At 55.0% G+C, this 25,997-nt stretch overlaps 1 protein-coding gene across 4 annotated transcripts in view; it reads left to right on the top strand.

The window, feature by feature from the left end:
- The window catches only part of Nf2 (neurofibromin 2 (merlin)), a 96,043-nt gene extending 90,335 nt beyond the window's left edge, over positions 1–5,708 (top strand). For all 4 annotated transcript variants that reach the window (XM_013014476.1, XM_013014477.1, XM_013014478.1 and 1 more), the window contains one exon: positions 4,071–5,708. In XM_013014476.1, coding sequence (XP_012869930.1) covers positions 4,071–4,121 — 51 coding nt within the window. In that variant the 3' untranslated portion in view covers positions 4,122–5,708. The remainder of the gene's footprint in view (positions 1–4,070) is intronic.
- The last annotated feature ends 20,289 nt before the right edge of the window (positions 5,709–25,997 follow it).

Below are 25,997 nucleotides of genomic sequence, written 5' to 3'. Positions count from 1 at the left end.
TTTTTTTTTCTGCTTATGTGGTGCTGAGGAATCGAACCCAGGGCCTCATGCATGCAAGACAAGCACTCTCCCACAGAGCCACCTTCCCAGCCCCTCCTGTTTGTGTTTTGAGGCAAGGACTTAACTCTGAAGCCTAAGCTGGCCTTGAACTGGAGATCTCCTACCTCAGCCTCCCAAGTGTTGGGATTACAGGTGTGCACTAACACATCCAGCCTCATGTTTTCATTTTTTTCTTTTTAAGAAGATAGATGTGTTTCCCAAGGCCACACTGTCTAAATTTGATGGATGTGTCCTTTTTCATAATATCACACATAGCTTGGAGAGTGGAAAGGTGGCCTGGCTCTGCCAAGAAGCCTCCTGTCCTGCCCTTCCACAGCCTGGTGATGTCACACACCACTGGCCTGCTGATGGAGTGGTGGGCGGAGGAGAGGTGACTTCCAGGCCCAGTCTGTTGGTGCTGGGCAAGGAGAAGCCAGGCCCCTCGCGTGGGTCAGAGGCCTCTAAGAAAAACAAAGCCATTATATAGATTTGTCACAGAGGGAAGAAAAGGAAGTGGGTCTCTTCAGAATGGAATTGGATTGGTGACAGACCTGAACACAATTACTCCTGTATTATTCACATGGCCAATGCTAATCAGATACAAGGAAACAGCTGGGAGAGAGCAGCAGGTTAGCCCAGTGCCTGGCGAGGAGGCTTTGTGTGTATGTGTGTTATCTTTAGTGAACTGGCAAGAGCATTTGGGGTTGGAGACTTTGCCTTCTCGAAGGAGCAGGGCTTGATTACCATGTCTCCCATGGCTGGCTCTGCGTGGTGTTTGGACCCCAGCGTGAGAGTGGCATGGCCGTTGCTGGTCCCATTCAGCAGAGCTTTGCCCATTGTCTCAAAGGAGGACCACCAGAGCGATGCAGCCTAGCAGTATGTCCACACCCTGAACTTTCCACATTCATGGCCTTCTTGGTGTGTGAGTGAGCCTGCACCACACATTTAAGGGGTCCACTCTTCCAAGCTGCCCCATCCCTAGTCATCCCCCGCAGCAAGCAAGGTCTACTGTTCCACCGCCAAAGGGAACACAAACATTTCCCTTGGGTTCTGCTGCAAAGTGTGACTCACAGAGTGGGTGTAGCGCTCTGATCAGTGTGCCATGGGACAAGCAAGCCCCTCAGTGGACCCCTTCCATGGCACTTTCTCCTCGTCTCCACTGTGAAAAAGAGCCAGGCTGGTCGCAGCAAGACGGGTCAGTTGTTGGTGTGGGAGCATGCACCTTAGGGTGTAAGAGTTGCAGCAAAAATAGAGCGTTTAATCCATTTTTCTGAATGGAAAAGGACTCACAGAGGCAGAATTTAGTTAGTGAATGGTTTGCTTTGCAGCATGTTCTCGGAGCCCTCATCTGTTCCAGCTGTACTGGCCTTGTGAGGGCAAGCTCTGCGGGACAGGCCCTGCCCCACCTGCGTGGGTGGCAGAGGCCAGGCAGACAAGTCTGTGAGACTCATCTCCAATGAACCACCAGAGAGCCGGAAGTGGCGCTGTGGCTCAAGTGGTAGAGCACCAGCCTTGAGCGGGAAAAGCTCAGGGACAACACCCAGGCCCCTGAGTTCAAGACCCATGACCAAAGAGAAAAAAGAAAGTCACCCAGGGCTTCTCTTTCCCCACTGCATGCCTCCCTCTGCTCTGCAGCACGTCATGGGAGGATGAGGCTGAAGGGCACTGGAAGGGTTCACCATTGGAGAGTAAGTGCATGCTTTGACATTCCCAATGACATTGGAAGTACAAGGGGCTGTACGGTAAGCCGGGGGGAGAGGGGGAAGCAGGTGAAACAGCGATGCCAGGTTTCAGCTGACCCATCCAGTGGGTCCAACAGCCTCCTCGGATGCCCAGCATGGTTAGACTAGTGGCTTTGAACACTTTCCTTGGGGCTGAGATGAAACCGCTGGCACCAGAGAAGAGGATTGCTGAGTCCTGCCACACAGCCTAGCTGGCAGGGGTGGTGGGGAACGGTCCCCATCCCCTGAGGAGCACCCTATGTCCTAACGGGCTCGTGCTGGAGTAACTGGAATCTGGCACGGCTGGCACCTCAAGGGCACAGCCAGCAGCGCCTTGGCTAGAGGATCCAGGAATTCTTGGAGTCAACATTGTGTACACACCACAGGAGTCCCCCATAGCCTGGGCTCCCTGCCTGCAGAAGCGGCCCAGCCTCTCAGGGCAGCTCAGAGGCCAATACAGTGTGTGACCCCGGCATTGCCTGCTTACAGGAGCGAGCACTGGGGGAAGAGGGTCCAAGCTGGGGTGGGGCTGGGGTGGGGAGAAACCCATTGCCACTGCAATTAGCAGTGAGGACTGCCCAGTCCTGGGCACACACCTGGTGGGCATGCCCAGGGTGAGGCGCTGCGTCCGCTCTATGTACAGGCAGCAGGCTTGGGGCCTGCCCAGGACTGCTCAGCTACTTGTTGGGACAGAGGCCTTGAGTCAGCTGGTCTGTGTCTGACCAGAAGTGGCTGTGTCACAGCCCTGTCCTTCTCATTCAAACCCTCCTCCAAAAGCGTCTTTGTTCCAGAAGGTCTGGCAGTGGGTCTCTGTCTTCCCCAGTTACCATTCTGCTTCCCCCAGCACAGGCGCACACCTGCTGGGCCCTCTGACGGCACCCAGGCAAACCGCACCCTTCTGGAGGGAGCTGGCTTCCCCACAGCACGCTCCCTCCCTTCCCCATGGAACTAGGCTTCCAAAGGGCTCCTGGAATCGGTGCCACTGAGGAAAACAGCTCCAATGTCTTCCCTGCGTTCAGCTCGTTAGTCGGGAACTTCAAGGCCAAAAGATTTGGCAGGATTTAAAGAGTCGGCTCTCAAGCTGTCTCCTCTCGAGCACACTAATGCCGTCTGCCTTTTGATGGTGAAGTGGTCGGTTTGAGCCTCCCTCCCTGCCTTCTGAGGCCTCTGCAGACTCAGAGCTGCCCCAGGGCCAGGCCAGCTGGCCTTGCCCCATGGCTTATCTCTCTGTCCGAGAGAGGCTCAGCGAGGCCAGGACGTTCTCGGAGGCCGCCAGCTCTTGCCTTCCCACCGTGGCTCACATCCCACCCACCCACAGGGTCTGTGCCAGCAGTCAGTTGGACATTTGGGAATGTGGAGTCTGCAGAGTCGTCCCCCCTCCAAGGGCCAGTTTGGGAAGCAAAGCGGGGCTGTGCTCAGAGCTCAGGCCGAACCGCCCTGCCATCCTGCTGCTTCTCAGGCGGCACGCATCCGGGGCACCTGCCGTGCTGGCTGGGGTACACTGCCCCCGGGCACTGGTCCTTGCCGAGCCTCTCACCTCCCAGCTGTCCACTTCTGGGTCATGTCTGGGCTGGCTTTGGGCCACCCAGGGAACCAGGAACAGCTCTTATCTGACCCAGGCCTGCCTTGCCCAAGGCTATGCACTCCTCAGTACAGAACCTGAAGGGCCTGCCCTATACCCCAGGTGCAGTGTGTGTGAGATTCTAGAACCATAGCCAGGACCTCTGTCTTGTCTCTGTGAAAAGGTGAGGATGGGCTGGGTCTCAGTGGATCATACTTATAATCCTGGCTATCAGGAGGCTGAGATTTGAGCCTCCCAGTCTGGAGCTAACCCAGGGAGACAGATCCTTGAGACTCATCTCCAGTGCACTTGGAAAAAGCAGGAACTAGGACTAGAGGTATGGCTCATGTAGAATGCCAATCCTGAGTGGAAAAAAAAAAAATGAGGGGTCCTGAACTCAAGCCCCAGAACTAGTATAAACGAACAGCAACCACCAAAAAAAGTCAGAATTGGAGATGTGGCTCATTGTCTGTGAGCTAAAACACAAAGCCCTGAGTTCAGGTTCCAGTACTGGTGGGAAAAAAGCAACATTGAAGACATTTCCTGCTGCCTCTGCCTGCCCGCCATCCCTCCTGGCATGTCCTCATCTGTCACCTCCACATTTGCATTCCAAACAAGGCTGGGACCTTCTTTTGGCTTCCTGGCGACACTCGAAGCCACCTTCGAGGTCACGCCACATGGCAGGATGGGATCCACGTGAAAGAACAGACCCCGAAGCCCCTTTCACCCTCTCCTCTGCTCTCTTACAGCTCACTTTGCAGAGCGCCAGGTCCCGGGTGGCCTTCTTCGAGGAGCTCTAGCACGTGACCAGCCACTTCTGCTGCTCCTGGCGCCAACAGGATGGGCCCGACACGTGGGAACCCTCCACAGGGCTGATTTGGAGGCTCCTCAGGGAGCTCCAGAACTTTCTCCAGTTGAGTGGGAGAGCCTTGTCTCCTTCATGTGCAATCGCCTTTGAACTATGACCCGGCAGAGGTTTCTTCACATTGTTCTTCTTCTGACCTGCATCGTTCATTTTTTTGAGACTTTTTTTTTTTTTTTTTTGGTCTTATGTGGGATCCCATACTTCTTCCTGTGTCCCAGGTGCCCTGGTGCGTGCGTGCATGTATGTGTGTGTGTGAGAGTGTGTGTGTGTGTGTCTGCCCTGCTGCAGAGGTCAGGAGTGCTTCTCCACCCCCCCCACCCCCCCCGTGAGGACCTGGCACACAGTAAAGAAACACTGCCCTGCCTGCTGCATTAGCCTGGAGAGCTTGTCTGAAGCTCAGGACCAGCCAGGCACTCCCAAGCCGTACTCTGGCTGATGGCTATGATGGCCAGGCAGGGCAGCTGTGGCTGGGGAGAGGTAGGGGGCAGAAGCTGTGGTGAGGGGCTGAGGACTGGGAGGTGGGCAGAACCGTGTGCACGGGGATCTGATGGGACAGAATGCTCACCACCCTCCACCAGCCCAGGGCCAGAGGCAGACGGGAGCCACAAGTGTCTTTCCCGTCCCTAGGAACTACCGGCTCAAGCTCATGGGTGCCTACAAAGCCAGCCGAGACTGGGGCTCCCTGGGTCTGAGACCCCACGGGAACTTGTTCTCATTGGCTCCTATGACATGGGAAGCTCCAGATGTGCTGCTGGTCTGAATCTGCCCTCCTCCACCAATCCCAGCAAGCCTTCTGAACGCTGTGCCTGAGCCTCATTTGGCCTGTACCCTGCCCTGTCTCTGGGCTCTCCTTTTATAACTCCTCAGGCCCCAGCCCAAACGTGACACAAGAATCCACTCAGTGACAGCAGGCTGGCACACACAGGCCTCCATGGCAGGTGCAGAGCACCCTCCAGGCTCACTCACTCCATGGCTAGGGCCCATCTTCGGATTCTTTTTTTTTTTCTTTTTGGAGGGGATGGGGGTGTATCAGTCCTGTGGCTTTTGAGCCACAATCCTCATATCTCAGTCTCCTGAGGAGCTAAGATTACAGGCCTGAGCTACTGGCACCCGGCTATGTGTAAACTATTCTTAAAGATTTCAGATCATGCCCATGTGGAAGTTTTTTCTTTACATTTCATGACCAGAATAAGGAATGTTATTTATAAGTGAGCATTTCAGTGCAGAGGACACGGGCAGTTTTCCTTGTCTCTGCTTCCTAAACCTTAGGGAGCCCGATGTGTCCTTGCTCACTGTAGTAGAGTGGACACAGCTGCTGGCCACTCCCCCTCAGACTGCTCGTGGGGCCAGCACAGGGTTCAGTCTGAGATGGGCTTGGGTGAACAGCTGGGCAGCCACAGTAGAAAATCACTGTGGAGCCAGAACTGAGACTCCCTTGGGTTGACTTCGGTTCTTTTGTGTTTTCTTTTTTGTGCCGCTCTAGGGCCTGAATTCTGGGCCTGGGTGCTGTTCCTGAGCTTTTTTGCTCACTCTACCAATTGAGCCACAGCTCTGCTTCCACTTCATCAATTGTCAATAAGAGTCTTATGGACTTCCCTCCCCAAGCTGGCTTCCTCAGATCTCAGCCTCCTGAGTAGCCGGGATTACAGGTGTGAGCCACTGGTACCCAGCTTCTGGTCCTTTTATTCCTCCCTTGCTGATATTGCTGTGGCCAAAAAGGGCTCCTTCAGATCTTATCACTTGGCCTATGGTGCAGAGCAGGTGATATTACTCAGTCAACAAGAGATCCGGTGGGGCTTGAGATCTGAGAGCAGAGGCAGTTGATCACTAGTGGTTCTGTTTGATTTTAGACACACAGATGGCCATGAGATCCTGCTGTTTGCACTGGCAGGCAGACCTAACCAGGTCCCTGGGCTGGCCACCACTTCTAGGCCACCTTGCGTGTCACTCTTGTTCTCTGGGATCCAGGGCAGGAATATGGTATAGAATCCAAGTGGGGGCTGTGGCTGAGTCCCCTTGAGCTGAGCCATAGCTATTGAGAATCGGAGCCTCTCTAAGCAAGACTGTCTGCTCGGCCTAGAGCCCCTCCTGCATGTCCTCCAGGGCTCCCTTTTCTCCTGATCTGTAAATTTAATCCTTAACAGTGGCTACGGGGCACGGAAGTGTGATGATGGTTTATAAAAAATGATGTTACGCCTTGTTTTTTTTAATTTAACTGCAGTGTGTCTCTCTGAAGTCTAGGAGATATTTGTGAACTGTGGCAGATGTATCTGGGGCTGACCCAGGAGGGAGACCTTCCCCCCTAAACCCACTCAACTAGAAGCTCAGAGCTCTCCCTAAAGGGAGAGGATCAGGGACCCCGAGGGTCTCCAGCCCCAGGAGGAGGACGCTGAGGAAAAGTGGTGCTTGCGGCTGAGGCGGCTGCTGTTTCTATGCAGGGTTTTAGAGGGAAGAGCCTGTCAAGGAAGGAAGTCTCTGGAGTCTGGGGTGAAGGGGGGACGGGAGGTGGGGGTTGCAGGGCCCTGGCCGCAGTGTTACTGGTGGACCTTGGGCAAAAGCTCCACGATACCAAAACCAGCCGGGGAGCCCGTGCAGCATAGTCCACAGCCCATGCTGTGGGCCATAGCCGGTCACACATGATCAAGGCTGCAGCTCAGCCATGGCCGCGTCCCGACCCGTGGTCGCTGCTGTTATTCATGTCCGGACGGGTCTGGCATTACATAACACGTCCCGAGTGACTGCACTGTGTCGTCCTGGGAACACCTCTGGCTCCCTCCTTGTCTCTCTTTCTCTCCCTCACAGAAGTCCAGAGGCTGACAATCAGCAAGAGTGACTAAGAGCCCCTGGCCAACGGGGCTGGGCCCTCCAGGCCTTGGAGGATTTGGGCCTCCCGTGTTGTCCCGGGAGCTTCCAGGGATAGCCATTCATTCTGATGTCAAGTGGCACTTGTCCCTGTGGGTCCTGTTACACCTTCTGTCAGGGCCAGGCCATGGAAAGCTGTGTTCTGTTCTTGGGATTGTTGTAATTAAGTGATTGTTGTAATAAAAGTTCTCAGCTGTAATGGCTTGTCCTGGACTTCCTCCGCCTGCTTCTTGCTCAGACACTTGAGACGGGGCAGGGCAGTGTGGCAGGGCCACCTTTTGTGGCTCCGTGAGGAAAGGGGCCTCTGCCATCTCCTGATTTCACCTTCCTCGGCCTTGGCCAGAAGAGAATTGCCTCCTGCCACCTTAACCCCTTCACTTGGGGCCCCTAAGTCCAAACCTGAGAAAGAGGGGCCCGGTCAGGAGAGCTCTCCAGGCACTTCTGCTTCTCAATCTCCTCATTTTAGTTTTGGGGAGGTGGAGCTGGCAGGTGCCCATTTGCCTGCATGACAAATGACAGCTGCTGTCACTTGAAGTTGGGAACCACTCCTGCAAAACTTTGTGTTTGTTTCTATTTTTTAAAATCAAAAGTCTGTTATTAAGACCAAAATTATTGTAGGATATTTCCCGAACTTCTGCACCCTACAATCAGTCAGTCATGTGGCACATTGTGACCATTGGGGCTTCTGAGAAGTCTGTTGCCACGTGTGTGAAAACGTGCTTCAAGTTTCCATCATACAAGCCAGCCAGGAAAGAAGGCATCAAAATACAGTGAAGTGGTGCACGCCTATGATCCCAGCACTCAGGAGACCTCTGAGGCAAGATCTCCGATTTTTAAAGTCAACCTGGGTCATACAGACCTTGTCTCAAAAACAAGCAAAAATGCTGGGCTTTGAATTTTCCAAAATCAGACTCATAACCTAGTGATGTCATAGTTGTATACGTTTCTCAGCATGTGTCTTTATACAAAACATTCCCAAAGTGAGTATAACCAGATTTCTAAGTATATTTTAAAAAGAGGTGAAATTTAGAAAATTATAAAAGTAGGGGCTGGGAAGGTGGCTCAGTGGTAGAGCGCTTGCCTTGCATGCCTGAGGCCCTGGGTTCGATTCCTCAGCACCACATAAGCAAAAAGCCAGAAGTGGCACTGTGGCTCAAGTGGCAGAGCACTAGCCTTGAGCTGAAGAGCTGAGGGACAGAGTTCAGGCCACACAACCAGACTCCAAAAAAAAAAATTATAAAAGTAATATTTTGTAAGCTTTGAAGATGGAGAGTTAGTAAATTAATTTGACTTTATATTAGGTAATACAAAATGTCTTCCTCTCTCAGGTGTAGATGATAATAAGTAGTAGTAGTCTGGTATCCTGTGTAGTCAATAAAACAGAAAGCCCCTCATACCTACTAGTCATTTTAAGCTGTCCAGGCAACATTTTTACCTAACTTGGTGGGGGGGGGGGTGTCAGAATGACAACCCTGCCCCACTCTGAAGATACATTGAGATCCTAAGGCCCTCATTAGCATTGCAATTGATAATAGTGCCTGTCTACACAAGTTCTCCGCTAGCGTTATGGTGATGACCAGGATGGTAAATGCACAGCAGCTGGCCAGACCTTGGTGCTGATTTGTGCCCCTTGCAGACTGTCCCCGGGAGAGCCCCAAGTCGCCTCTCCAGGCCTCCCTGCCAGCTTCATCCTCTGCCCCGGGCCTCACTTGAGTGGGAAGTGCCTGGCAGCTATTCCCCAGGGCTGCCTGTCCCACAAGCCCTGGCGTGGAGAACAGGATCGGGAGCCACCCACAAAGAACCAAGAGCTGGCAGCCCAGCGCTGGGGCGAGAGGTCTGATCCCATTGCTTACTATCTGCAGAGGCCCCCTCTCCTCAGCCAGTCCAGTCAGGCATCTTTTCATCCAGTAGGAGAGGCTGAGGGCTCCCCTGCCTGCCCCTCCCCGCTGTGCGGGGCCCCCTGGCAGCCTGTCATTACTGCATTATGGCAGGATCCTGTGCGCTCTCACTCACTTGCAGTCTCGGCCCTGGTAAGGAGACAGAAGCTCACTTGCCTGCAGCCCTGCGAGCGGTGACAGGGCAGCGCGGGCAAATTACAGGGCTGTTTATCAGCGCAGCAAGGTCTCTACCTGACTCAGAGAGGCCCCTACCGCGCTCTCTCCTTGTTTCTACTTGATGCCCACTGCTCACTGGAGTGGAGGCCTCGGAACAGCACCTGGTATGTTGCCCCTGAGTGGAAATCATGACATCTAAGAAATCCACCGCACAGCCGGAACCACAAGAGCCAGGCCAGCCCAAATGGGGCTGAGCTGCTGCTTGAGCTTGGTGCCCTGAGCTGCTCTTGGCCCAGGTGGAGGAAACCTGGCTCTACCTTCCCCAGGGCCAGGGGCCTTGCCTCCCACTTCCTCCCTCCCCGCCCCCACCCCAAAAGACACTGCCAGGATAACACAGAACAGCAAGGTGGCTGGGTGCTGGTGGCTCACGACTGTCATCCCAGCCACTCAGGAGGCTAAGATCTGAGGACTAAGATTCAAAGCTAGCCTAGGCAGGAAAGTCTATGAGATTCTTACCTCTAATTAACCACCAGAAAACCAGAAGTGGGTCTGTGGCTCAAAGTGATAGAATGCTAGCCTTGAGCCAAAGGAACTCAGGGACAGTGTGCCCAGACCCATAGATCTGCTTCAGGACTGGCCAAAAAGAAAAAAAAGAGGGTGTGGATATCTAGCAGGATTACCCATTATTTACAAGTACCAGAGGCAGCTAGTATAAAGAAACAAAACCTCTATACCCCTAGCTATGGATGAGCAGAGGAAGTGGCCTACCTTGGCCTAGGGACTCTGAATCCTCCCTGTCTCCCAAATCACTGAGCATGGTTCAAACCCCTGTTCTATCACTTGCCAGCCATTCATACCTAGGCAAGTTTGGGGCAATCAGTTTTTTTATCTGTAAAATGGACTTGCTTGAGAGAGTTTTGTGGCCATTCATGATTCTCTAAGCAAGGGGCCTAGACGCTTGTCACCCCTCAGGACTGTGGCTCTTTCCCTGAATACTTGCTTTTGAGGTTGGAGAAGGAAGAAAGCAGAGGAAAGAGCCAGAGGGACCAGGCCCACCCTACTGCCCCCATAGCGGCCCCATCTCTCCATCTGCACCCAGAGCTTAATGACCCTGCGTGTGGCCTGTTTGTCCTTGCTGTTTGCCCAGTGCCAGCTGTGAAGCCCAGAAGATGATAGATAGCCAGGACCGGGGCTGTGCAGGAAGGATGTTCCCGTTCCTCACATTAATACCCTCTGCTCAGGTCAATAATTTACTGGAAGCTCAGGATGAGCAGGGGCTGGGTGGGTCACACTCGGCTCACCCCTGTACCCGTGGGCACCTGGGCTATAAAACCTGACTGCAGGCAGCAGGGAGGTATGACTGTGACCCAGTTTTCTCTTATCAGGCATAAAGAAGTCCCCGTGGAGTCTTGCCCATTTCAATATAAATAATGTAATTCCCCCCTCGCCCCCCCTTGGGGAGGTGGGAGGGGTAGCCCTTGATCTGAAGGAATTAAGTCAGTAAACAAAAGCTACAAGGCACAGAAGTGTCTTTGTGGCAGGCACCTGCTGTGCTAGTTACCCTGAAGAAGGGATAGCCCAGCTTGGGTCTCCCCAAGGCTTGCTTTATTCTCAGTTAAGCCCAGGACAACACTCCCTGGGGGCCCTGGCACACACCTGCGCCAGCCATCCTTTCCTTGCTGGATGCCATGTGATTCTGGAGTGGGCAGAATGCTTGGGAACTTCGATTGATCTAGAAGGTGCAGTTGAGTCCCAGAGCCTCTGTTGAAGGGGGCTTCACTCTGGGAGGAAGGGCCCCCTGGCTGGCTCAGGAACTGGACTGTCCAGCCCAGGGGCTGGCCTCAGGGGACTGTCCTAGCTCTTTGATTCTTCTGTGTGGTCTTGAGTTAATCCTTTATCCCCTGGGCTTTTATTCCTTGTCTGTAGAACTCCAAGACTCTCTTAAATTCCAGCCTCACAGGTTGATCCTCCCAAGCCTAGTCAAACCAGTGTTACCCTCTTCAGAATCAAAGAAAGAAGCAGGCACCAGTGGCTCATGCCTGTAACCCTAGCTACTTAGGAGGCTGAGATCTGAGGTCAAGTTTCAAAGCCAGCCTGGGCAAGAAAGTGTGAGATTCATATCTCCAAATAACTACTCAGAAAAAGCCAGAAGTGGAGCTGTGGCTCAAGTGGTAGAGTGCTAGCCTTGAGAACAAATGCTCACGGAGCGCCCAGGCCCTGAGTTCAAGCCCCAGGAATGGCACCAAAAAAAAAAAAAAAAAAATCAAAGGAAGATATGTGCTCACAGGCGAGGCCATGAGCTGGACTAGACCCAGGTGCTGTCCTGAGACAACGACCCTGGGCCTGGCTTAGATACTTCCTTGTGCTGTCCTTTCCCCTCGCTCTATTCTCCTCTGGCACAGGTCGGGAAGGGGATCTAACATTGGCCGCCTCAGGTTAATGCACAGGACCCCTGGGCAGAAGGTTGGCATGGCTAACTGCTGGGTTTTCCCAGGGCTTCTTTCTAAGCAGTGAGTTCCAGCTCCTGCCAGCCTGGGCAGAAGGGCCACAGCACCCCTCAGGCCTACAGTGGTGACTACAGAGACTCTGCCCTGAATCCCACAAGGGACTCCGTTTCTTTTCCCACACCCCATCACCCCCCCCATCCTCCCAGCCTTCTGCTCCCAGTCTGAAATCCCGAGTTCCTGAGGCTGAATCTATTAAGTCCTTCATATTAACCAGCGAAGGGGGGAAACAACCCTCTTTCATCTTAACGGGAGTGAATTTGCATTAGCACCTGGGGAGTTCTGTTTGCCTTGAGAACACATTGCTATTCTGAGCTGCACCGGCTGCGGGGTTCGTCCCAGTATTCTATTCTTTTATTAATATGGCTTTTCTCTCCTCCCTCTATGGAAGACAGTGCGCGGCAGGCCTCCCCACGTAGGCAGGTCCCCCACAAACGCCAGGCAGAGGCATCAGGTGGAGCCGCGCCCAGGTGGAGCGGCCTTGCCCAGGAAAGGTGCTTCGTGAGCTGATTCCCTCCCTGAGACCACCCCCCCCCTCCCTGGAGTAGTGCCCTCTGTACTGACAACACTGGTTGAACTCCACTGGGCCAGTCCAGCCTGGGCAGAAGGAGGAAGGCTGTGGCTTGAAGCTGCACATGGGCAGGGAAGGAAGGGGTGCTATGCTAGGGGGCCCAAGCTGTGAATAACTGCAGAATGGTGGCTCCTGGGCCAAGGGCCCCCGACTGTGGCAGACACCCTCAGAGCCTGCCCTGAGGATCCTCGCATCCTACCCAGGCAGGAACCCATCTGTGCAAACTAGGGTGTGCTCAGGCATCTTGAAAATGTGGGGTCTGGGGTGGAGGTGGGGGCCATCGGGCTGACCTTGGTTTGTGAGTTTCAGACCTAGAGTTCAGAAGTCCAGAAGGAGAGAGAAGGGATCATGGGGTACAGTGAAGAGGGTGACTCTACTTTGTGCATTTACGAGGTTAAGCCGCCTCTTGCTTCTAGGTCTTTCTGGAGGCCAGGCTTTCCTGGATGACTTACGAGGTTGAGCCGCCTCTTGCCTCTAGGTCTTTCTGGAGGCCAGGCTTTCCTGGATGAACCATGGGAAAAGCAATGACAAACCCTCCAGCCTGCTGCTGGTGGCTCACACCTGCAGTTAGCTATTCAGATGGCTGAGAACAGGAGGATGGCTCTTTAAGGCCAGCCCAAGCAGAATAATTCAAGACACCCATACCTGGCTGGATACAGCATTCCATGCCATTCCATGTCATTCCATGCCACATGGGAGGCTGGGGCTGGGAGGATCACAGGGAGAGGCCAACCAGGGGGGATGTCTATGCAACGTGCATCTCCTTGGAGGGAAGCTGGATGCAGAGGTGAGATGTGGGAAGCCAGGGACAGAGGGAAGCTGGAGTAGGCAGATCAGGACTCAGGGTAGGAAGTGAGACGTTATCCTAAAAATAACAGGGAAAGACAGGGCTGGAGGTATGGCTCCAGATAATCAAGACAACGCCTTCCCCGTGGCCCCCACTGCCTCCCTCCTGACAATCCCATGCGAGGAAGAAAGGGAGGATGATGTGGTAGATGGGATGGAGGCCAGGCAGAGGAGGGTCCTCAGGGACTGAGGGGGTCCCAGGAGAGAGAAGGAAAAGGCCAGGTCTCTGCCTTCCAGCCCTCTCCCCAACAACGGAGTTGGGTTCCCCTGGGGTTGAATGAGATGATGGAGTCTGGGTTCTGAGCCAGCGCCTGCTGCGGCGAGAGTTTATTAAACGAGGCCTGCTGCTGTGTGGCTCTAGCTATTTGTTATTAGCTTGTCCAGGGTCAGTTATCAAAGGCGACAGCACGGGGCCCGGAGGACTCGCACACAGAGCTCCTCTTCTGGCTCACAGACCCAGGGCGGCTGAGCCCGTGCCCCCCCCCCACCAGGTGAAACAGGAGACAGATGTGGCCAGCTGGGGCATGTCTCCCAGCCCTGGCACTCAGGTTATTGTGGACTCAGAGCATGACTGTTAGGGTACTTGCAAATGTCCCCAAGTGGGTGATACAGGGCCGGGAGGAGGGGCGGGGGGGTGTCCAGGCCCAGCATCAGCATTCCTAGGGTATCCCCAGCCCCTCGGGCAGCCTGCCCACCTGATCGGCTACTGAGCCGGTGCCGGGTGCTTCTGCTGCTCCATCCAGTGACATTTACCAGCTGGGAAGTGGCCACCCAAACGTGAAATCAGTGCAGCCCGGGGCTAGCTCACTTCATTAGAGCCGGCTCTGCTCCACTGGCTAGATCAGCATGGGCCAGGCAGAGCCCCAGCGCCTCCCAGCTGAACCAACCCACCCACCCGCCCCAGGGGAGCCCCCCACCCCGTGTGCACAGGGGAAGCGCCCCAGTCCTCTTGGACACCTGCTGTGGTCAGGCCCTGAGGAAGAAGAGAATAATGACACGGACCCTGGCCTGTGCGGCCCTCACTCATTTGCTCAGTCCCCACAGCTGACGCAGCGCTGGGTCTCTTCTCTGTCGGGGCACGCACCAGAGCCCACCAGGTATCCACACTTTCTTGTGTGCCAGTCCTAGGGCTTGGACTCAGGGACTGAATGCTGTCCCTGAGCTTTTTTGCTCAAGGCTGGCACTCTAACTACTTGAGCCACAGCTCTACTTTCGGTTCTTTTGCTGGTTGGAGCTAAGAGTCCCACTGGCTTTGAACTGTGACCCTGAGATCTCGGCCTCCTGAGTAGCTAGGATGACAGGTGCGAGCCACTGGCGCCCAGTGGCTTCTCAGATTTGAACTCCCCCACCCTGTGTACCCCCAATCTGCAAGGCTTGAGCCCTTTCTGCAGCTCAGCTTTTGAGAAGAGTCCCTTTCAGCCCAGGGGACTGGAGTCCTTTCTTTTATGTTGTCCAGATGTGGCAGAGGAGACCAGTAATGGGATCAGTCCGGCCTGACCTAGGTTGTCCAGGATGAGGTTGGGTTTGGAAAGGGCAGTACAAAGCCTGGCTCTTCCTCTAAAGTGGGGGGCGGAACTAGCAATAGGGGGGCTTCTCGCTCCCCTGTGGGGGTGAGCACTCTGCCCCAGCACCCCCCCCCAGCTATGGGATCCCAAGCAAATCACCTCTGAGTTCCAGTTTGTTCGGCTGGAAAATGGGGTCATGGGTGTCTGCCTTGGATGAGTAACTGAAATAATGCCCATAAAGTGCTTACCCAGCGCCTGGCACCGAGCAGCACCGTAACTGCCAGGGAGCTTGCGCCACCCAAGGGATGATGTCCCGTCACTCTCATTTATCTGGCAGCCCCACGTGGGACGCAGACCTCAGTCCCCTCCACCTGTAACCTCCCAAGTGCTGGGGTGAGCAGGACCCGAGCCTGCTCCTCAGCTTCCGCCTTTCTACCCCCCCCCCTGCCCCGCCACGCCCAGCTCACAGCCTGGCCAGTCCAGACAGGACTGCTGGAAAGAAAGAATGAATGAATGAATGAATGAATCCCAGTGTGTGGAAAGAGAATCTCACTGCCAGAGGCTCTCAGCCCACTGAATTGCAATTCAGGTAAAATAATGGCTCAGAAAGTGCTTGTTTGTGTAATTAAAAAGCTAAGGAGGAGGAAGGGGAGGGGGTGGCTGGGAGAAAGCCAGTGGCTGCTGTCGCCCAGACCATGAGCTGTGACCACCTGGCCTGGGTCATCACTCAGCTGCCCCTCCTCCAGCCTCGCTGACTGGAGGCTCGTCCGTCAACATCTCCTTCCCCTGCTGGCGTTGGGCCTGCCCAGGTCCTCCAGGGCCAGGGACCAGGTGGGCTGGCCTGCCCTGAGCACCGTCTACATGGCGGGCACGGTGCCCCTCCCCCATCAGGGGACTCTGCGCCCCCATCTCTCTGGGGATTTGGGCACCCCAGGCCATGCAGACTCAGGCTGAAATGAGGGGCAGAGCTGGCACCCAAATGCTGGGTTCCCGCCTTGAACCTTTGCCTCTCCTATCTAGGCCTCAGTTTCCCCTTGGCCCAAGAGAGCTCAGCTTTCTGCAGGTTCTATCCAAGGGGCCTGGCCGGGCCCTCCTCCCGCACGATGATGGATGGGGAGCTGTGGGGGGCTGCTTCCGTACACCCACGGTAGGGTGATGGATCTTCTCCTCCTCTCCCTCCCACCCAGGGGCTCAGCTCCATCTGGTCAGGCACAGCGCCAGGCTGATGGATGGGCCTCCCACCGGGCCACCCTGGCGGCCGCCGCCCGCCGCTGCCGCCACCCGCACCCTCCATGCTGCGGCGCTCCAAGGGGCCAGGAAGGCGACTGTGCGGCTGCTCCTTCAGTCATTCACCACACAAGCTTGTCCAGGGCCTACGGCGTGTGGGAGCAGAGAGCGAGCAAAGGTGAGGACACTGGCCGTCCTGTGCAACGTGACGAGCAGGCCCGAGCCAGCGTGATGGCAGGTGCAGGGGCCACGGGGAGGCTGACGATTGGAACCCGCAGTGCTATGTGCTAGGAACCCCATTCTAAAGAGGAAAAAACTGAGGCAGGAGATGGGGAGGGACTGGCCCAAGGTCACCCAGGGCAGGAGAGGCAGGGCTGGGTTGGAAGTGATCGTGACCCCCCTGGACCCTCCAAGTTCAAGGCTGGAGGGGCTCAGCCCCGACACCTCCTCATTCACCGAGACAGCTGTCGCCTTCCTGCCTCCACGGACAAGGAGCCAGGCAAGAAATATCACCTCATTAAAATGACAAATTCCTTCACTAACTGAACCAGAAGGCCCGCGCCCAGCCGTGGATCCCTCCTGCCCCTCCTTTCCCCCACCCTGGGCTCATCTCCAGAGCCAGCAACAAAAGCCCGGGCCGAGTACAACCTGCTGCAGTCAAGATCATTACCTCGTCCCAGAGATGACCTTGGTCCCCACACCTGCCATGACCCTGTTCACCACACGTGTTGGGCTGGGACGTTGCTGGGGGGGTGGGGGGGGAAGCTCCTCCCAATGGGACCCAAGAAGAAGGGGGCTTCATTCCACAGGCGAGAAAATTGAAGCTTGGGGAGGGGAACCTTCTAGGTGGGGTACCCCCTTTGCAAAGTGTTGCTGTTTGGTTGTAAGCAAAGGGCTTGCCCCCAAGCAATCCCAGAGGCCCCCATTGGGCACTACATGACCCATCCCTGCTCGGAGGAATGGCTGCTCCAGAATGCAGATCCTGGCCAGGGTGCAGATCCTGACCTGTGCATAGTGTCAGACACAGCCCCCCCCCCCACACTCACACCTTGGTGCACATTTTTGTTGGTTTTTAAGGTGCTGGGTGACTAAAACTAGGACCTTATGTTTAGTAGGCAAACACTCTATCAATTTAGCCATCCCTCAAGCCCTTTGTGTTGTTTTGTTTGTTTGTTTTTGTTTTTTTTTTTTTGTCGGTCGTGGGGCTTGAACTCTGGGCCTGGGCGCTGTCCCTCAGCTCTTCAGCTCAAGGCTAGAGCTCTACTACTTAAGCTACAGCATCACTTCCGGTTTTCTGAGTGGTTTATTGGAGATAGGAGTCTCACGGTCTCTGCTGCCCGGGCTGGCTTTGAACCGCGATCCTCAGATCTCAGCCTCCTGAGTAGCTAGGATTACAGGTGTGAGCTACCGACACCCAGCTCCTCTCCCCCCCTCCCCCCCAGTCTGGTGGTGTTGAACTCGAGATCCTGCCTTGGCCTCCTGAATAGCAGGGATTACAGGTGTACACCACCAAGCCCAGCCTGTGATGGGACATTTTCTGAGCATTTTTCTGACATTTTCCAACAGGGTAAGATCATTCTAGAATTTTCACCAGCCTTAGGCAGGCTTCTGCCCTCAGTTTCCTCATCTGACAGTGGTGCTGCCCCTCTCCCTTGTGACTGAGGCTGCTTGCGCAGAACCTGTGGGTGTTGACCGTATTTACCCTCCACCGTGTATATGCGCACCTGCAGTGAGCACACCACCCCAAGATGCATGGCGCTCTCACTCACTCATCTCTGGTGTGCCCAATGGGTCCTCTGCTCGGCCCAGCCCTAGGTTCTTAGGTGTCGATGTGAGACCCTTGTAGGTACACACAGCCCAACAGCCGATGGCCACACACACATATGCACACACATGCACTCACAGCTACATCTGTGCCACATGCACATAGCCCTGGGGCCCCCACGTGGGGTGCAGGATCCTCTGGGGTGCAGGGCAGCTGAGCAGACGGCAGGAGATGCTGCCCAGCCCGGCAGGCGGCCCTCGCTCCCTGAATGCCCCCCCCTTCCCCATCTCTCCTCCGGGCCGCCTGCAAGGACACACCGTCCGTCCTTCCTCTGCCCCAATCTCCTTGGATGCCGACAGCGTCCGCGGAGGTGTCTGGCGCGGCTTGCCAGCTGCACTGGCCGCGGCCCCTTCCCTGGGCTCAGCCCTGCCTGCCTGTCCTTCCCAGCCTGCTGGGCAGTGGCCACGGCGGGCGGTCCCCCACCCTCCCGGATCCCAGTCTGGGGGGTGAGGAGGCTGCTTTCAGGATTCTCCGTGGGAAGTCCCCCTAGGCCTCAGGCCCTTGTCCTCAAAACAGCCCCTGAGGGAAACCTGTTTTTCCATCTGGAAAATGGGAAGGTGGGCACGCTACCATGGCTGATGGTGTGCTTCCTCCCCCCAAGCTGAGAGGGTGAAGAGGGGAAGGATAAAGTGGGGGGACAGAGGAGGAAGGAATGAACTGGGCAGCGGGGTGTGATAGGGTTGGGGGACGAGAGTGAGCTGAGCCTGGGCTCCATGGGTCCTCCCTGCTCCCTGCCACTTGACAGACGAGGAAACGGGCCTGGAGAGATACCGTGGGAAGGGGGGGGGCAGTCAAGAACACCCCATTTCCCCGTACTACCCACATACCAAGCGCCAGAGGATAGGGCACCATGCCCAAGACAACTGCAGCTCCTCACCCTGCCCTCGCTCAGAGAGGTGACGTTCCGTTCCGGGAAAGGCTTTCTCCCCAGCCAGGCCCCTGGCTCTGAGCCCGCTCCCCCCCCCCCGCACTGCCTGTCCATGTGCTGTGGCTTCCTGGCAGAACCAGTGGCCATCCATCACCTGGCCACGCAGGGTGGCCAGGCCAGGTGGCCACGCAGGGTACCGCCTGCTTGGGTGCTGATGTAAGTTCTACAACCATTCCTTCCCGGGACTGAAGACCTGAGGTCAGGAGAGAGAGGCATTGGGGGGGGTTCCCCTGCAGCCCACCCCAGAGGTAATAATTGCTTCTTCTGAAGCAGAGCGCAGAGGCCGGCGGAGACCCAGGGGAACGTGGTTGGAGAGTGTGGATCAGGTGAAGGGAGGCAGCTCTGAAGTGTTTGGCAGGAGGAGAGACACTTTTATTTCTCCCCCTCCCAATCCTGGGGTAATTAAGATCTCTGGGGTACATCTCCAGACTCTACTCCTGTCAGGGATGTGGGGTATAGGAGCCAGGTTAGGCAGGGGAAACAGGCCTACAGCTGGTGTCATCTGCCCAGTACCTGCTGCGACCCGTGTGTGTGTGTGTGTGTGTGTGTGTGTGTGTGTGTGTGTGTGGTAAATGGATCAGAGTCTCATGGACTTCCCTGCATGGGCTGGCTTTGAACCTCAATCCTCAGATCTCAGCCTCCTGGGTAGCTGGGATTACCGGTGTAAGCCACGGTCACCCAGCTTTTAGCCCTTGGTTTTTCTCATCCCACAGCCCCCCAACTGCCTTCACTACCCACGCCAGTTTCTTCATTCACTCAGCAGCCTGTAGAAGTATGAGTACTGAGAGCCCTGTTCACAGCAGTGAACAAAACCCAGCCTTGGGCAAGAACCAGAACCTCAAATGGGGGTGGAGTGGGGAGTGGAGAGGCAGGGTCCATCCTTTCTTTGATTGTTTTGTTTGTTTTAACCCTAGGGTTGCCAGAGAAGGCTCACTAACTAGTAAAAGTCTGACTTTGGAGTAAAGACCTGAAAGAGTGAGCCACAAAGGTATTTAGAGGGAGAGCATTTTTTGCAAAGGGCAGCAAGTGTAAAGGCCCTGAGGCAGGAAGGTGGCTGGCATTCTGCAATCAACTGGTTTGGGACTAGATCAGGTGGCGAGAGCGCAAGGAAGTGGGACATTGCTGGTCCCCCTGGGGATTTGGGCTTTCCCTGAAAATAAGGTGGGTACCTGTGGATGGCCATCATTGAGGGGCGTGGCTATGGTAGTCTGGGGACCAATGGGAGAGAGATTCTAGGGGGCCTGGGTGTGGCAGAGGCCCTACCAGTGCTTCCTTCCTCTCCTCCTCACCATTTTTCCTTTTCACTAATGAATTCAACAAATATTGTTTGAGTGCCGGGTGCAGTTTAGCCTTTCCATCCTGTCCCCCAAAGTACTTTGCGGCTCTGCCCCATGGGCCTGGATGGGGTTCAGTAGGGCATCCCCGGTCTCTATGCCTTGGAGGGTCTTTTCTGTGCACCCCGTAGGAGAGACGCTGCCATATGCTGATTTCTGCAGCCGGTGAGCAGCTGCCGTCCACATGTGCCCAATGTTAGCCGTGTAGCACCCACAAGTGAGTCCCGCCTCTCCTGGACCTCCGTTTCCCGACATTAGAAATGACTAGAAGACAGAATAGAATATTCTTTTCTGTTCTAACATGAAGACATTTGGGAGCAGAAGTGCGGCTCAGTCTGTGGCAGAGCACTTGCCTAACATGTACCAGGCCCTGGGTTCCATCCACAGCACTGGAAAACCAACAAAAGCAAGTCCCTATGCTCCCCCCCTACCCCCCCGCCACCTGCACCCGCCGAGGGCTCAAAGTTGCAACGTGGTAGAGCCACATGACCTCGGGAACATGGGAGAATCTAGGTTTAGGGGCCTCTGCCCCTGTTATCTATAGAACTAGGCTATGAGCGTTGTGGCCCCTTCCTGTAGTTTCTCCCAGGCCCTCCTCCTTCTCCTACTTGGTGGGACCCAGGCCCCCTCAGCCACCTCCACACACACACCCCCACTCAGACACCCCAGGGACTCAGTGTGGCAAAGCCCAGCAGGACAGCAATCAGGCCTGCGACCCAGCCCTAACTTGGGAAAGGGCACTGGCTGCTGCTCTTTGCCCCCCGGCCCCACATGGCCCCCCATTTCACCCTGACCCCCCCCATGGCTTCTCTAATTACACAGCCATAAAGCACAAAGCTCTAATGATCCAATTAGTAACGCCATTACTGCTCTGTCCAGGATTAAAATGACCAATTAAAGTGCTGTCGATTTTATCATCACTTAGGCTCAACACGGCCAGGGCGTGGTGGGTCCAAAGGCCCGTTATAGGGATTTTAGGCCAGGGACCAGCCAGGAATGTTAGCTCGAGGGTGGCCTTGGATGTCTCTCCATCCGCTACCCCTGCTGTGGCCAGCCCATCTCCTGAGATCTGGAGCTCCTAAAGATTCTAGGCAGGTCCCCACAGGATTGGTGGGTGACGGGATGAGGGTGAGGTCCCCCAGCCCAGCCTTTCTCTGGGCAATGTTTCAGTCTAGATTTCCAATGTCCCTCATGAACAAAGCACTTAACGGCCACAGACTCAGCTGGGCCTAGGAACTGACCCTTGTGCCTCGCCCCCTTCCAGCACTGGCCGCTCTGGTGCACAGTTGCTGGTCAGGCCACGCCCAGGGGCCCTGGCTCAGTGCTTTGCCTCAAAACAGGGACATCTTTTTCTTTTTTTCTGTCGGTCATGGGGCTTGAACTCTGGGCCTGGGCGCTGTCCCTCAGCTCTTCAGCTCAAGGGGAGCACTCTACTGCTTGAGCCACAGCACTACTTCCTATTTTCTAATGGTTTATTGGAGATAAGAGTCTCAGGGACTTTCCTGCCCAGGCTGGCTTTGAATCATGATCCTCAGATCTCAGCCTCCTGAGTAGCTAGGATTACAGGCGTGAGCCACTGGTGCCTGGCAAAGCAGGGACATCTTTGAGCATAAAGTTGGAGCCTGGTTGCTGTCTCAAGGACTGAGCTCCCTGTGGTTGGAGGTGTGCAAACAGGCCACACCCAGTCATGTGGCCTCTGGTCCTCCTGAGAAAGAATATGGGGGTGTTCCATATTAAGCTGTCCATCCCTTGTCCTAGAGATGCTCTCAGAAAACAAGAAGCAGGGGCTGTGAACTGGAGGCCCAGTAGGCTAGAATTGTAGAATTGGAGCAGGAAGCCACCAATCTGAAAACCTAGCGTGAAGAGCTATGCTAATAGCATGGCCAGACGCCACCAAGACATGTGTGCTGTCCTGACTATCGGGCCTCTGTACCTTCGTGTTTTATTCTTCCTGTGTGAACCTGAGAAATAGGTGTCCTTGCTGGCTACTGGTGGCTCACATCTGTCATCCTTGCTACTCAAGAGGCTGAGATCTGAGGATCGGGTTTCAAAGCCAGCCCAGGCAGGAAAGTCCATGAGACTCTTATCTCCAATTAACCATCAAAAACGTCTAATGTGGAGCTGTGGCTCAAGTGGTAGAGCACTAGCCTTGAGCAAAAGAAGCTCAGGGGTAAACCCAGAGGTCAAGCTCTAGGGGGAGAGAGAGAGAGAGACAGAGAGAGAGAGAGAGACAGACAGACACAAAGACAGACACAAAGACAGACATCTGGAGAGAAGGAAGACTCCTGGGTCCCAGCCTTGCCCTGCTCCAAGGCCAGGGGAGGTGACTTCCCCCAACCTATCAGCCGGCTGTGATGCCCAGGCTAGCCGGAAGTGGGCATCTTTCTGGGTCGGCAGTCTCTGCCAGTTGAGCTTCTCGTCAGAGGCAGGGATCTGGGATGCCCAGAGCAATTAGGAGCTGTCTCCAGCTTCGTCTCCTGCCAGCTGCCGGATCCATCACTCAGGAAGCGGGCCTGGAGCAAGGGCCCATCTGTGCACGGTCCTGTCCCTAGCCTGCAGCCCAGCCAGGCCCCAGGCAGTCTCCCACACCCCAGGGGAGGAAGATTGAGGCCCAGGGAGCACAAAGGACATGGGCCTCTGCTGTTTCCTAAGCAAGTCAGCCCAAGCTCCTCTCTGTCTGCTTCCACTCGGCTCCTCCCACCAGGCTTTTATTCTCTAGTATCTTGGTTCTAACCCTGGATCAGTCTAGACTCTGTGTGTGTGTGTGTATGCATGCACACATGCAACACCAGTACTGGGGTTCAAACTCAGGGCCTCATGTTCTCAGCTGACATTTTTGCTCAAGGCTGGTGCTCTATCACTTGAGCCATGGCTCCCCTTCTAGCTTTTTGCTATTTAATTGGAGATAAATAGTCTCCCAGCTGAGCACTGGTAGCTCACGCCTGTTACCCTAGCTATTCAGAAGGCTGAGATCTGAAGATTGCAGTTCAAAGCCAGCCCAAGCAAGAAAGTCTGTAAGACTCTTATTTCCAATTAATCACAGAAAAAACCAGAAGTGGTGCTGTGGTTCAAGTGGTGGAACCTAGCTCAGAGACAGTGCCCAGGCCCTGAGTTCAAGCCCCAGGACACACACACACACAGTATCACAGACTGTTGCTCAGACTAGCTTTGAACCATGATCCACAGATTTAGCCTCCTGTAGCTAGGATTACAGGTGTGAGCCATCCGTGCCTGGCCTGAGCGCAGAATCTTTCGAAGAAGGCTTTGTACTCGGTGACTAATCTCCAGTCCTGCCCTGAGGATTGGAAATTAGTCACCAAGAAGCCAGAAGCTTCTCTCCCCCGTTGCTTTTAGAAGGGACTTGGGGGCACATCTGCCCAGTCTTCCAGCTCAGCGCAACGCAGCCAGTGAGATGGCTCCTGAAGCTCCGTGGATTCTGGGGGCCAGAAATGACCCCAGCCATCGCCTCCTCACAGCAGGCCATCAGTGCTATTTCACAGAAGGGGAAACTGAGGCCAGACAGGTGCCACGCTCAGGGTGCTAAGCCTCTGCTCTGGCCTCATCCCAGTCACACTGGCTCCAGCTCTGGTGCTGTGCTCCTTTCTCCTTATTTTCCTTCCTTCCTTCCTTCCTTCCTTCCTTCCTTCCTTCCTTCCTTCCTTCCTTCTTTCTTTCCTCTCCCTCCCTCCCTCCCTCCCTTCCTCCCTCTCTCCTTCCCTCCCTCCCTTCCTCCCTTCCTTCTTTCTTTTGCTTGAACTCAGGACCTGGGCCCTGTCCCTGAACCTCTCTGTGCTCAAGGCTAGCACTCTACCACTTGAGCCACAGCACCACTTCGTTTTTTCTGTGTATGTGGTGCTGAAAAATCAAACCCAGGGCTTCATGCATGCTAGGCAAGCACTCTACTACTAAGGCACATTCCCAGCCCTCTCCTTATTTTCAATTCAGGGCTTTGTTCTTGCTAGGCAGGCACTCTACCAATTGAGGCATGCCTCCACTTCTGGCCTTATTTTTGGGGGTCTGGTCGTGGGGCCTGAACTCTAGGCCTGGGCACTGTCCCTCAGCTCTTCAGCTCAAGGCTAGCGCTCCACTTCAGGCTTTTTTTTTCTTTTTGCTTATGTGGTGCTGAGGAATTGAACCCAGGGCCTCATGCATGCAAGGCAAGCGCTCTACCACTGAGCCACCTTCCCAGCCCCCTGGTCTTATTTTTAAACATTTAAATAGTTGTACCTTCCAACAAGTCACTTCTGACTTTTTTTTTTTTTTTGGTCGGTCGTGGGGCTTGAACTCTGGGCCTGGGCGCTGTCCCTCAGCTCTTCAGCTCAAGGCTAGAGCTCTGCCACTTGAGCCACTACGCCACTTCCGGTTTTCTGGTGGTTTATTGGAGATAGGAGTCTCACAGTCTCTCCTGCCTGGGCTGGCTTTGAACCTCGATCCTCAGATCTCAGCCTCCTGAGTAGCTAGGATTACAGGTGTGAGCCACCAGCGCCCGGCACTTCTGACTTTTTGCTAGTTAATTTGAGCTAAGAGTCTCAAAGATTTGTCTGCATGCATTGGTTTCCAACTATGATCCTCAAATCTCAGCCTCCTGACTAACTGGGATTATAGATGAGAGTCACTGGCCCCTAGCCCCAGCTCTATTTGACTATAGGTTGTTTCTCTGTATGTGTCAGTCCTAGGACTTGAACTTAGGGCCTGGGTGCTGTATCTGAACATTTTTTCCCCCCTCTACCACTTGAGCCACAGCTCCACTTACAGCTTTTTGGTGGTTAATCGGAGATAAGACTTTCCTGCCTGGGCTGGCTTTGGACCAGGATCCTCAAATCTCAGCCTCCTGAGTCACTAGGATTCCAAGTGTGAGCCACTGGTGTCCTTCAACTGTAGTTATTTTTAAGGTAGAATGTTGCATTTTTGCCTGGGACTAGCTTGGGACCACAGTCCTCCTACTCATGCGTCTAGAGTCGCTGGGAATATAGGCATGCGCCACTGCACACTGCGTTCTTTTTCCTGCCTCAAGTTGCTTCTGAAAGAGCATCCGATTTAAGGGCCTGTCCCCTTTAAGTCATTTCCCACTGTGGCCTTGGTTCCCTGTAGTCTACTCCAGTCTGTCACCGTCCCCTGCATCACCTCCCAGGGCTCAGACATGGGACTAGCTGGAGTAAAGCAGGAACCAGGGCAGCCAGGGGGCCCCCCTGCTTTCCCGACTGCACCCTCTCCCGGCCCAGCCTGTGTCTGCAAGTCTATGAATTCCATTATTCATCAAGTGACTTCGTGAGTTTGCCTGGACAATGAATATTTTATTCCCCTCCAGACACCGTCCCCCGCGGGTTCTTGGAACAATATTGTTCCCCAGCCAAGAAGCAGAGGCCAGAGGCTCCGCTGTCCCTGGGCAGCCTCTTCGCACCTGTCCCCCCACACCTCTCCCCAGCTTCTCTCCCCGCAGGTCGTTGGCTGGGACAGGGCTTTGGTCAGCGGTCCAGGCATGACTTGAACTTGGTACTCTCCCCCTCTCTCCACTCTGCCTTCTCTGGACAGTGGGTTGGTGATTGCCAGGCCCTTCATTCCCTCACCCTGTCTGCTGGGCAGGCACAGTGGTGAACAGGATGGCCAAGGTGGTGGTATGAAGAGAGGTGAGGATGGGGACTGTGCTGGTCTTGATTAGGCAGGCGCTTTACTACTTGAACCATGCCTCCAGCCTTGTGCTGGTCTTGAGAAGCCAGTGCTTCAGGGTTCAGCTCTTGAGGAGGATGGAGGGTGTGACAGTCCTGCCACCTGGGGACTTCCAATCTGCATGTTTCAGTGAATCAGCTCTTCCGGTGTCTGCAGCCCCTGGCGCCATGGGTAAGGTTCATGGTGGATCTCTCGGAAGGACCGATGCCTACTGAATCCCCCCCCCAGGGCACCCAGAGAGAGCAGGGATGACAGCAGCACCTTCCCCAGAAGAGGGAATGGCAGACATTGTTCACACCCTGCAATCACACCATCTGCTCCTGGGAGCACAGAGGAGAGGAAAGGCAGGTGAAGAAGGAATCATTCTTTCATTTTCTCACTCATTCATTTATTCATTCAATATGTTTTTTTTTTTTTTTTTTTTTTGTCCGTCGTGGGGCTTGAACTCTGGGCCTGGGCGCTGTCCCTCAGCTCTTCAGCTCAAGGCA

Source organism: Dipodomys ordii, unplaced genomic scaffold (assembly GCF_000151885.1).
Source record: "Dipodomys ordii isolate 6190 unplaced genomic scaffold, Dord_2.0 Scaffold23, whole genome shotgun sequence".
In the NCBI taxonomy this organism is placed as follows: domain Eukaryota; kingdom Metazoa; phylum Chordata; class Mammalia; order Rodentia; family Heteromyidae; genus Dipodomys; species Dipodomys ordii.
The sequence above is the reverse complement of the archived record's forward strand: the minus strand, read 5'-3'. Positions and strand labels throughout refer to the sequence as shown.